The sequence below is a fragment of the Telmatherina bonti genome, assembly GCF_933228915.1.
Source record: "Telmatherina bonti genome assembly, chromosome: 9".
Lineage (NCBI taxonomy): Eukaryota > Metazoa > Chordata > Actinopteri > Atheriniformes > Telmatherinidae > Telmatherina > Telmatherina bonti.
The window spans coordinates 7,336,925-7,349,666 of NC_136627.1; the positions used below are offsets into that span (position 1 = coordinate 7,336,925).

Genomic DNA, 12,742 nt, shown 5'->3' on the forward strand with positions numbered 1-12,742 from the left:
TTTTTTTAAAGTCTCAAAATGATCTTATTATTCTAAAACACATTTCGGCTTGTACAAAGTGGCATTTTGAGCATTTGGACATTAATTCAAGCAGCTTCTTTGATTTATCAGTTTAACTTGCAACACCAGCTTGGCGTATTTTACTGAGTCACTGCTTCAGCCACTGCTGCAGGAGCATGAAGATGTGGTCTCGAGCCAGAGACAGCTGTGGGAGATCCTCGCCTCGGGCTGGGTACATGTTGGCACAGTGCGCCGTGCCTGCATCACAGGAAAATATGACCATGTAAGATAAGGAAGGGAGAACAAACAAAACCAGCAAGGGAAAGTAAAAAAGTGGAGGGACATGGAGCTCCACAGACAATAATCCACCTGACAAGTTCAGAGTGAAACTATTTTTCCTGCTCGGTTTCTGGAATGTTACACAGCTGCAATATAAAAGATAACCACACCTAGCGCAGCGTTTAAGCTGGACTTTACACCGGCTTAGGGAGGAAAATAGGAAAAAAATGTGGTTGAACCTTTGATGAAGACAGCAGGGAGGTCAGCAGTCACGTCCTGGGTGATTCCCAGTGCATGCCAAGGATCGATGGAGCCGTTTGGGAAAACTATCCTGCTGGAGCGGATTTCATATCCCCCGTAGTACTCATTGGTCTGGGCGACTGCCTCTGCCACCTGCTCAGCACTGATGTTATAGAAGTCTGCACACTGTCTGACCTGATAGCTGGAACAAGGGAATAGAGGAAAGAGGAGGATGAAGGAGGAGCAGGTGCAGGAAACCATTATGACATGGAGATAATCTGCAGTACACTCACACAAGAGGGAAGCCGATGAAAGGCTGGTTCGGTGAATCTGTGCTCTGGTAGAACCCAAATTCACTGCAGGTCTGGTAGACCCACTGTCTCCCTGACAAGACACACATGTACAATATGACCCAGTGTAGGCATGGTCATGTGGTCTGCTGCACACCATCATGTGTTCCTGTTCTGCTCATGCTTCTGTCTTTTTAACAGATGACATTGAAACGCACATAAAAAAAAAACAAAACTAAAATCAGATATAAAGGTTGAGGATTGTGGGGGAAAAAATCTGTGTTTCATATCATCTGAAAACTGCCAGTATCCGATAAAAGATAAATCACATTATGCTGTTTCCATGACAACTCAAGTTATCTGATGACTCCAGAAATCAGACAACTTATCAGATTTTTTATGTGCATCTGAACAGAGTTGAAGAACCAGCGTTTGTATGTGTACCGGATCGTAACTCTCACCAAGGCGGTTCTTTTCTTCTGCGCTGTTTGCTCAGTAAGATCTACTGGTGACTTTATTTAGGCTCTGCAGTGAGTTACGGGAGGATTTTCAGGATTTATTTGAACTTCATCTTGCGGTAAAGTGATGTGACAACAGATTTATTTTAGATTTTACATTTGCCTGAATTAACTTCATCTTTATTTTTTTACTCTTCCTGAAACTATGGTGGCCCTGAAGTGTCACAGCAAAATAAAAGCCACAACATAACACAATTAGCCAAAAAAAAAAAAAGAGAAGCAATATCACTTCCGTTGTGGTCCAATGTGTTGTGTTGTGGCTAATTGTGTTGTAGCTAATTGTGTTGTGGCTTAATGTGTTGTGTTGTGACTTTTTGTGTTGTGTTGTGGTTTAATGTGTTGTGTTGTGGCTTATTGTGTTGTGTTGTGACTTTTTGTGTTGTGTTGTGGCTTATTGTGTTGTGTTGTGGTTTAATGTGTTGTGTTGTGGCTTATTGTGTTGTGTTGTGACTTTTTGTGTTGTGTTGTGACTTTTTGTGTTGTGTTGTGGCTTATTGTGTTGTGTTGTGACTTTTTGTGTTGTGTTGTGACTTTTTGTGTTGTGTTGTGACTTTTTGTGTTGTGTTGTGGTTTAATGTGTTGTGTTGTGGCTTATTGTGTTGTGTTGTGACTTTTTGTGTTGTGTTGTGGTTTAATGTGTTGTGTTGTGGCTTATTGTGTTGTGTTGTGGCTTAATGTGTTGTGTTGTGGCTTTTTGTGTTGTGTTGTGGCTAATTGTGTTGTATTGTGGCTTAATGTGTTGTGTTGTGGCTTAATGTGTTGTGTTGTGGCTAATTGTGTTGTGTTGTGGCTAATTGTGTTGTGTTGTGGCTAATTGTGTTGTGTTGTGGCTAATTGTGTTGTGTTGTGGCTAATTGTGTTGTGTTGTGGCTTAATTGTGTTGTGTTGTGGCTAATTGTGTTGTGTTGTGGCTAATTGTGTTGTGTTGTGGCTAATTGTGTTGTGTTGTGGCTTAATGTGTTGTGTTGTGGCTTAATGTGTTGTGTTGTGGCTTAATGTGTTGTGTTGTGACTTTTTGTGTTGTGTTGTGGCTTAATGTGTTGTGTAGTTGCTTAATGTGCTGTGTTGTGACTTTTTGTGTTGTGTTGTGGCTTTTTGTGTTGTGTTGTGGCTTAATGTGTTGTGTTGTGACTTTTTGTGTTGTGTTGTGACTTTTTGTGTTGTGTTGTGACTTTTCGTGTTGTGTAGTTGCTTAATGTGTTGTGTTGTGACTTTTTGTGTTGTGTTGTGGCTTAATGTGTTGTGTAGTTGCTTAATGTGTTGTGTTGTGACTTTTTGTGTTGTGTTGTGGCTTAATGTGTTGTGTTGTGACTTTTTGTGTTGTGTTGTGGCTTAATGTGTTGTGTTGTGACTTTTTGTGTTGTGTTGTGGCTAATTGTGTTGTGTTGTGGCTAATTGTGTTGTGTTGTGGCTAATTGTGTTGTGTTGTGGCTAATTGTGTTGTGTTGTGGTTTAATGTGTTGTGTTGTGGCTTAATGTGTTGTCTCTCACTGTGTTGTGTTGTGACTTTTGTTTTGCTGTGACACTTCAGGGCCACCGTATAAACCAGCCTTTTAGCAGCATTTGAGGTTTAGTCTCTGAAACCAAACCCCCCCTACACACACCCACCCTGAGGCTCCAACCCCGTGGAAGGTTTCACAATGACATTACAGGTTTTTCTCAACCAAAATAGCTGTTAACATTGTTAGATATAAGCAACTACACAAACATCATTTGCATGAACACAATCCCACTTCCCACACCCACCTCCCCCTGCAGCAGGCCCATCCCAGGACGTGTTAGTCATGTCTCTGACGTAGTTGCTGAAGCTGGCATCAAGGCATTTCACAGAGAAGGTGTCCATCATGAGGCGAGCCACGGCGACGTATCGGGCGTATGGATCCCCCAGCGACGTATCCCCCATTATACCGCACAGCACTTTGATGGTGATGTTGGTGCCCAGCACACCCTGTGCCAACAAAGGAGAAGAAGTGGGAAACAAAGTGAAGGATGTGCTCTTTTTGACCTGAAAATGCGTAAAGTTTCACCAAAAATCAGCAGCGTGAGAGTGAACACTAAAAGGGGAGAGAAATAAAAGTTATTTCCCAGACAGCTCCCACAACATTGCAGCCTGCATGTGACAGAGCAGCAGTCAGAGGTCAGCTCATGGCGCTTTTCTGGACGACTGCAGATAGACTCCACATCTCCTCTGTGGCTGCTGTCCAACTCTGTCCCTCTGCGTCTTTATGTGTCATTTGCTGCGATCGTTGAGTAAACAGTTGCAGAGATTAGAAGCCAGCCTACGTGGAAAATAAAGTGTTATTGACTGTAAATGGCAGCCCTCCCATTTGCAACTTCTGTGAAAAGGAAGTAATTATACTAGAAGCTGTGAGCTCCAGAAAAGCCCTCCGTATCTTATAAAGCAGGCCATTGATAACCCCTGGACGTGGAAGCAGCTCTGACTCTACTGATTGAGTTACACCTCGGTCCTTGTTCTAACCCAAATTCCTCGGTGGTACCTAAATCCTCTGCTGCTGGCTGTGCTGTGGAGTCTGTGGCCCACTGCTCCTCTCAGCTCTTTTACAAGCGTCTCTTTAGCTTGGGGCGACAGGAAACCAGAGAGACCAAAGAGTCTTTTGTTACTTTTTCACATCAGCTTATTGGTAACCGGACTCACGTCTCGTCAAGGCACCAGGGGGACAGAGAGGGGATGGAATGGGAAAGAAGGGGGGAGGGTAAAAACAGAGGTACCTGATGAAAAAAATTACTGAGACAAAAAAAAAAAGAAACAAATTTCATTCATGCAGAAAAACATTCAACTAAAAGATTTGTCGATACTTGGAGCAAGACAAAAGGATTATTTATGTTCAAATAATAGTAGTGTGACAAAGGATAAAGCAAATTTCCCTAGGAGATCTGACTGCTCAGAATTAGGGTCGTCATGGTTACCGCTTGTCCATCATCATATTAAAGTCTCTGTTTAAAAGTAGCAGATCCCACAGAAGATCTCTAAGCTGCAGCTGTGATGCTCGACAACAGCAACACAAATAACCTTCACGAGATCACACATGAGTCTGGCGCATTTAGGGTGAGGTGGCAGCTGTGAGCAAAGGTGTGTTTGGAGATAATAAAGAAGTTTGTGGAAAGAGAAGATTTCAATCACTAAACGGCACGTGGAGTGGATGGCTCACGAGGCTAGCAGCCTGCAGCACAGGTATAACGATAAACATCAAACCAGAGAAGGAGATGAGAATTACTTCTAAATTAGAAGAACCATTCTGAAGCTAAAAATCCACATGGGAGATTAAAAAAATACTTGGAAATATGAACAACCAGGTCACTTTAAGCTGCGATATTACTGTTTATTCATAAAGAATCCCTTTAGAGGGGTTATTATAACAACAATAAAGACAAGTAAAGTCAAACTAAACAGATTTTTTTCAAAGTTGGACTAACAGACTGATAATCCAGATAAGAATCCAGCATCTATAGTGTTCATTCAATGCTTAGAAAATAACATCCATCGATTGGCTATGCCCACTCATTGAAGCTTTGGCTCATGAGTGGGCTGGAGTCTATCGCACAATCTATCAGGCATGTAGGGAAGCATTCAGAGCTATAACTTTCTACACAGCTGAAAACTGCACCAATTCTTTTTTACTAAGCTAATTTCTGTTTCTTTTGTGTTTTAACAAAATGTCTGGAAATATGTTACGTAAATAAGTAGAAAAAATAGATGAACAGTGAAGTGTGTGATACATGGAAATCATTCAGGACCCAGTTTGCTTACAGTATCGAGCTTGTGCAGGAGTGGGCAACTCCGGTTTGAGGTCAAGCTCTGCACAAGTCTGATAATTGACTCTGATGTGTGTCAGGTGTGTTGCAGCAGGGAAACTCCTAAAACCTGCAGGACGGCGGCCCTCGAGGACTGGAGTTGCCACACCACGCTTAGGGTTGAAGATGCCATCATCTGCCTGTTTCAGAGTCCACTCTAATAAGGAAGCACTGAAAAAATCATGTTTTTTTTTATACAAATGAGCTGCTCTGTTGTATGAGAAGCTCCATAAATTCCAGGTGGATCCCTCCACAAGCACCTGGATGTATAGCTAGATGACAAACAGACTGAAAGGTTGTATCTCTGAGACAGCAGTCAGCAATGCTGGAGCACCACAAGGAACTGTACTTTCACCATTCCTCTTCACGCTGTACACCTCAGACTTCCAGATCAACGCTGAGTCCTGTCATCTGCAGAGGTACTCTGATTACTCTGCAGCTGTAGGGAGTATCATTGATTTTCAAGAAGCTAAGTAAAGAGGACTGGTCAGAGATGGGGCAGAAACAAGTACGAGGAGAAGGAAAATAATTGCTTACATGTTTCATATCTTCCATCAGCCTGGGATAGAGAGTTTAGTCAGTCTTGCAGCAGCATCAGAAACAGAGACTTACAAACACTGATCAACCTGATAAGGATGTTCTGGTTCTGTTCTGGGAATTGATCTGTTGCTGGAGATGATTGTCCAGAGAAAGATGCTGAAAAAGCTGCTGATAGCAAGTGACAATATTTCACACCCTCTATACAACACTGTGAGGAAATGAGTGAGTTCAGACAGAGGCTTCTTCAAGTATGTAGCAAGACAGAAAGCAGCAGGCATCTCCAACTGGAGCATGATTCAGACTTGGATAAATGATCAATTGTTCTAATTAAATAAATGAATTTATAGCACAGATCTACAGCCTTACACACAGTAATGCATTCATAGTTAAACCATTTAATACTTTGAGTTGTTTTTTTTTTTTTAAATCTAAATAAACACCATTTTGATTTTTCACCGTTGTAAACCTCAGAAAAGGATGTCAAAGTAGATGAGATCAACTGTTTTTGGAAAACAGCAAGCTTAGTTTTCAAAATTTAAACTGGATATTAATCATAATTATTTGATGGCAAATCATACCATCTTTAGATGTTTTTAATAATCAAACTAAATGTTATCCTTCTTTCATTCCTCTTACTAATATCACGCAGTGTCCACTGAGTCATAACCCACCCACAGTTAAAGACGATTAGGCTATTTGTGTGGCGATGAAGGCCAAATAAACCAGTAACTGAGTCCAGAAACAACTCTGTTTGCCTGGCTTGTCGACAATACAAGGACTGTCTGTAACCTTCCTACACATCACAGCTGCCTTAAATTCCACCAGACACAAGGTCAGCGCCCAAAACACAAACACACTTGATATTTCTTCAACTCCAAACTTTTCTGCAGCAAATACTCAACAAATTTCACCTGGAATTTTGCCCAAGTGTTGTTTAACTGATTATAAAAAAAAAAGTTTCTGGGCTTTATTACTCTTTTCCTCACCTCAAATGCTCTGTTGTCTTGATTGTACTGGACCACATCCATGAAGTTGCCAGCCAGCATTTCCAGGAAGTATGCAGAGTCCATCTCAGTCTGGATTTGCAGTTTGGAGCATAAACTAGAAGGAGAGGAAACAAGGCAATAAGGGTGGATACAAAGACATGGAAAGAGATATGGAGGCAAAGAAAGGGAATGTGGAAAAGGCTGGATTTTAAGTCTTCCCTGTCATCTCAGGTGATGAGTATATGTGTGTACATCTGGTCTAGAGGAAGTAAAAGGACACTTATAAAAGCAAAGACAGCAAAAAAAAAACCACCGCAGTGACATTTGTAAGTTTTCTAATGACAACATGTCTGCTTTTTCCTGCATGAAGCTGAAATAAAACATGTCCAGTGTGGTCAGGACGGTTCCCTTCTGCCGCCATGACGGCAAGAACCGCACCATTACAGAAACCTTCAGCTGTGCTAATTACAAACACAGCATCTGACTGACATGGTCGCTATGACAACCGGACACAAATAGCATCAGAGGCAGGCGTGAGGACTTCAGACAGGGCACGACCAGGATAAGAATGACTTCATGACTGTAACAATGGAAATAGAAAAAGGAGAGACTGAGAAAATGATCCAATAAGAACTGAATCTAAAGCACTTACTCAGCCTGTGAAGCAGCATTCAGTTCATGTGACATCAAAGCACATCTATAGTAATCTTTGCTAATCTGTAATATGGATTAAAATTAAATTTGTCATCTAACAACAGGGTGAATTGGTGTTATGTAATATTACTGAAATGTCTGACTGAGTCAAATTCTCTGCTGCAGCTCCCAGATTCCAGAGGACAAAGCTTGGTCCAAAAATGCTTGAGGAGACATACCAAAGGAGACATGAGACAAACTTGGACCTGAGACAACCCTTCTCTGGTCCTCTGAGCTCACAAATAACTACTACTGTCCTGCAAAGAGCTGGATGAGAAATAGTTCTAGGTTCTGTTGAGAAAATGTGCAGCTTCGGTTAGCTTTTCATGCTAAGTGAAGCTACAAGTAGCTATGTCAGCTTTAAACTCACAAGCTTCTTACAAGAACAAAAGTAAATAAATATATGACAGGCAATGTTGGAAAAGTTTTTAAATTGAAAATACTTTTTTTTTTTTTAAATCAAGAAAACACATATTGCCCTACTGTAGCAGGCTTAATGTATGCATTTTATTTCTAGTTCTAGGTTCTGTTGAGAAAATGGGCAGCTTCAGTTAGCTTTTCATGCTAAGTGAAGCTACAGGTAGTTATGTCAGCTTTAAACTCACAAGCTTCTTACAAGACCAAAATAAATAAATAAAGATATGACAGGCAATGTATGAAAAAAGTTTTTAAATTGAAAATACTTTAAAAAAAAAAATAAAATAAAAAAACACATATTGCCTTACTGTACTAGGCTTAATGTTTGCATCAGTTCTTGTGCTAAGCTAAGCTAAACAACTAGCAATAGTTTCCTGGACAGACATGAAAATACAAGCAACTATCTTATCTGTTGGACAAATAATTCCACATTTAATCTATATGATATATTTACATTGATTTAGTTTGTGTTTAAGAAAATGTGAAATTTCCTTTTCATTTGTTTTCTGAGCTAATAGGTAGTTAGCTTAGCATCAGACTCACAAGGGTCCTTACAAAACCCAGAAAAATTGCTAATATGAAAACAGGATGTGCTTTATACAAGGAACATTACTTTTTATTTTATTAGGAAAAAAGTATTGTTGAGCAACACTATGTTAAATGTTTTAATCTGATTCCACATCTTACGCTTAGCTTAGCTAAACTTAATTATGCTAAGCAGCTAGCTTTAGTCTGTTGCACATGTAGAAGAGTTGAACCCTCTCATCTCTGTTGTAATAAAATATCATTTTCCACATGCTAAATCAAGTGATCCAAGGGGATGACATTGCTTCTCACTGTAAAAGGAACAGAAGTCTTATTTAATCTACTGTTTGTATCTGCTTCTTTGCTTTGCATATACACACAGCTAACGCTGCTATTACTGATTAGACTTTAGCTCATTATAAGGGTGAATATCCAAATTTACAAACTCAAGATAATCTGGTGTCATTTGGCAGCAACGAAACTATCAGACAAGAAAACTAATTAAATCCAGAGAATTACTCTTATCATTCTACAGCATTAAGCTAAATATACTATAACTGACTTGTTGAGATGAGCATTTTAAGTGTGGACTTAAATACAGTTTAATATTTGGTAGGGTTTTTGTTTTAGTGCTTATGATTAGTTCAGAACACAGTAGAAAAAAGAAAGAACATTTTTAAGGATAAATGCACAGTACTTGAAGTCTTTGGTGATGTTGTCAAAGGTTTTGGGGTCTTTGAGGAGTTTGGCGAGGGTATCTGAAGCCATTTTCACCTGCAAGGGGCACTCTGTATTCTCTGAGGCCAGCGAACGCCACACAACTTCCAAATACTCTGGCAAAATAAAGAGAGAGAGGGAAGGTTAGCCACTTAAACTAGGACTGCTATAAAAAGACCACAATAATACACACCACCACCCCCAGTTTAAACACAGAGGGTTATTTTCAGACAGCAGAAAAGCTCTAATTCATCCTGGAAACAGTGTGTGAACCCAGCTATGTTTAAAGTTTATTTATTTAAAAAGGTTTTACAGTGAAACTATAAGTGAAATCTGAGGTCAATCAGAGTCTAAAAGCTCATAGGAGAAACACAACATTACAAAACCTTGGAATATTTCCATCTGCAGTGAGAGCCAGCCTTTTACGGGCAACACTGCTGACTAACCCACACGCTGTTTTGGGAAATAATAACTTGGAGGAAAAAGAAACCTAACATCAGTAAACTGTGTCTGCTGCTGTGTGTTTGTCTCTGTGTTTTCCTCAGGTCAAAGGGAATGCGAGCTGAATTTGTGTGATAATGTCTTCAAAATAGGATCAGTGTGTGGGTGGAACAGCTTAGGTCCATGTTCAAAGCTGTGCTGACCTCGATTCCAGCTCGTAGCCTCCTGGAGGAAAACAATGAGCTCAGACAAACACAAAGCAGACGAAGCCCAGCCATCTTTGATCTGGCAGATGTTTCAAACTGCTCTGCAGTTCACTTCAGAGGTTTCACATCAGAATGCAGCACAGAAAAAAAAACATTCTTTATATCAAATGTTACAATTTAGCAGATAACAAAAATAAGATCTATGTTTTGTCATTTCACATGCAGCCTCATCATACCTGGAAAGTTGACTGTAGCGTACAAAGGTGCACTAGTGGCCACAGAGGCATGAACCAGGTGAGGGTACTTCAGTCTGAACCAAGCAGCCAGAGAGCCGGGGTACGACCCACCGAACGCCACCCACTTCATGTTGGTTAGTCCTCGGGTCTGACCCATCACAGTGCGGAAATGGGCCAGATCAGCCAGCGCCTGCCGGCTGCTGAGGAAGTGCAGGTTTTCAGTGCCAAGGTCCCTAAACGAAAAAAATTGCATGAAGAAGAGGAGTATGTTTTAAAGCTTCAAATCACTAAAGTGAATGTCAAAAAATTTATTTTAAAAAATCTGAACATATTAGAAATGATAAAAGTTCTTTCTGAGCACAGCCCTCTTGAAAAAGCTGCATGTTTTGGTGCTTGAATGGTCTGAATATTTTGCATCATGCTAAAGTTATGGATGCCTAAAGCTGTACTGAAGTCAAATGAAGAATATCAGTAAGTGCACAGAACAACATCTCAGACATAGAAAATTAGGCTTTGGAAATGAAAGAGATGTTCCAACTGCTTTTTGACCCACTGAACTCATTAAAGAAGGCAGCTCTAGACTGAACACAGGCTTAAGTTTAGTGGTGCAAACGGTTGCATAAGACGAGCAAACTTGTATACAAACCAAAAAAACAAAAAACAGTAAAAACACAAACAAAATCTGAAACTTGAGCTAATTTAAGATGGACTGGAGCTGTGCAGCAGTTTAATCAAATCATGGATAGTGTGTTAGCCAGTTAGCCAGGATCTGTTGTATGGGAGTGCATTAGTGCAAACAGCATCAACCACATTTGTTGCCACCCAGACAACATCCTTTTACATAGAAAGCATTGATCATTATTACTCATTACCAACCAACACCCTGCAGTGTGACTGCACAGTGGCAATCACAAGCAAGCCTGCAGTCCAGCTTAAAACATTAAAAACAGCCTGTATATGTTTTTTTTATAATTATTGTTGAGAAGCTAAAATGATAAATCAAGCAAAAAAAAAAAAAAAAAAAGTTTTGTTTAATGTTATACTTACAAATGTGCTGTTTCAGATATTGTTCCTAAAACTGCAACAGTAACTTAACTATTTGAAGATTGGGTTAAAATTATTTCAAGAGGTTTGTTTCTATCAAAAGTTGTATAAATACATGGCTTATGAGACAGAACTTAAAGATGGTTTGTGTAGAAGGGTAGATAAATATATTTATTACTTTTTATGTATGTTTGTGCACATGTGTGTGAAGGAGATTATCATGAGGTGTGTGTTATTAAACTCCTACGTTATATACATTTGGGTGTGAAGTAAAGACTTGCTGTATTTTAATATTCAGAAATGGTTTTTATTGTATAAAGTATTGTATTGCATTAAAAGTGCTGTATAAATAAAAGTCTGATTTGATTAGAAAAAGCTAAATTTTAGATTTCACAGTGTCTTGGTTTCCTGGAATTGTCTAATGCAGCATGTCTGGTGGGTAGAACAGTCCTTTTGGAAAAGCAGAGCTGCCATCTGGTGGTGCAGCTTCTGCTTTACATTGTTCACATTAAACTTCCTGTTTTCTTGTTTATCTGTGTTGTACAATCAGAGGGGCTGATGGCCCTCAAACAGCAGTGTGCTGATGATGGAGGAAATAAAAAGTGTTACTGGTGAGCAGAGTTGACATGAAAGATCCATTAGATATCCTTATTGCATGTTTATTTATGGAAGAAGGTGTTTGCTCTCTCATATTTCACTTCACTGGAGCGTTAAATAGCAATAGCTGCAGTTTTTAAACAAGGTTTGCAGCTTCCTCATTAAAAGCAGTATGTGTTGTTGTTGGTGGAACAATATAAATCAAAGCTGAGGCTGTTGTGCTCATGCATATTACACTTTTAAACCCTTTAACAATGTCTGATGGATGAAACATTTTTTATTATGTATTGATTTTTTTTATCTTATTCTCTTCTTATACCTTACTGTAAAATTCCATAAAAATTATATATATATATATATATATATATATATATATATATATATATATATATATATATATATATATATACTCTTTTATTATGATAATTTAAAGCAACTGAAGAGCTCCTAAATGGCCTAAAACATACACTGTGGGGTGACTCTTCCCATAGAAGCGGTGTTCCAGCATCAAACAAAGTGCTCCCAGCTTCTCAGCATAGGTAAGCCAGGTGCCGTACTGCATCCATGCAGGATTTGCTGGACCCTCACCACCTATCATCAGAAATACTGGACCCCCAGGCTTGTAGAAGGCTTCATTCACAAAGTATCTCTGAGTGGAGACAGTGAAAACCTCATCAGAAGAATGCTGCATGTGTCAGTGTTTATCATTAATCCACATTGATGCACTTGTAAAACAATCACACAGTGAATTAGCTCCCTTGGAGGACCCACAACAGGTAGACTCACCTGCTTCCACTCTCTGCTGTCTGCACCGTTGAAGTGATCCAGCTTCTGGGTGAACCACAGCTCCTCAAACATAGCTCTCTGCTTGCTGTCCTGTACTGAATTAAACTTCATGATGCCCCTGTAGTGGCCCTCTGCCGCTAGAAACACAGAGGACATAAATAACAGGACCACTCTGTTAACAGGTTGCCCACTCGTGGGAAAAGCCATAGTTGTTCGAACAACTGAATTCTATCATGTGATCATTTGATAGGCAGTCATATGACGAAGTTCTCCTGCCACTTTCAAGCCCTCGAAAATTGTAGGAAAAATTAACTTGTGTTTTAGATACTGCTCTCCTATAGGTATATTAATGGATTGTAAAATTGCCGTAAATTTCGTTTTGCTTAAGACGTAGACCCTTCACATCTGTATTAC

General features: G+C 39.7%; 1 protein-coding gene across 1 annotated transcript; it reads right to left on the reverse strand.

The window, feature by feature from the left end:
• On the reverse strand, nucleotides 1-12,548 carry prss59 (serine protease 59, putative). The gene is made up of 9 exons (XM_079246593.1): nucleotides 12,329-12,548; nucleotides 12,010-12,191; nucleotides 9,902-10,134; nucleotides 8,999-9,134; nucleotides 6,667-6,781; nucleotides 3,074-3,275; nucleotides 813-903; nucleotides 519-721; nucleotides 1-258 (listed from the first exon to the last, which is right to left on the reverse strand). The coding sequence occupies exons 1-9, from the start codon at nucleotides 12,533-12,535 to the stop codon at nucleotides 149-151; spliced, it is 1,479 nt and encodes a 492-aa protein (XP_079102719.1). The 5' UTR covers nucleotides 12,536-12,548; the 3' UTR covers nucleotides 1-148.
• Nucleotides 12,549-12,742: the final 194 nt, after the last annotated feature.

Coding starts and splice junctions, on each gene's coding strand:
- prss59 (XM_079246593.1), bottom strand. CDS start 12,535: ATGGCTTTTCCCACGAGTGGGCAACCTGTTAACAGAGTGGTCCTGTTA. Junction 3,276..6,666: donor AAGACAACAGAGCATTTGAG/GTGAGGAAAAGA, acceptor TTGTTGGCACAG/GGTGTGCTGGGCACCAACAT. Junction 259..518: donor CCCTGCTGTCTTCATCAAAG/GTTCAACCACAT, acceptor CCTGTGATGCAG/GCACGGCGCACTGTGCCAAC.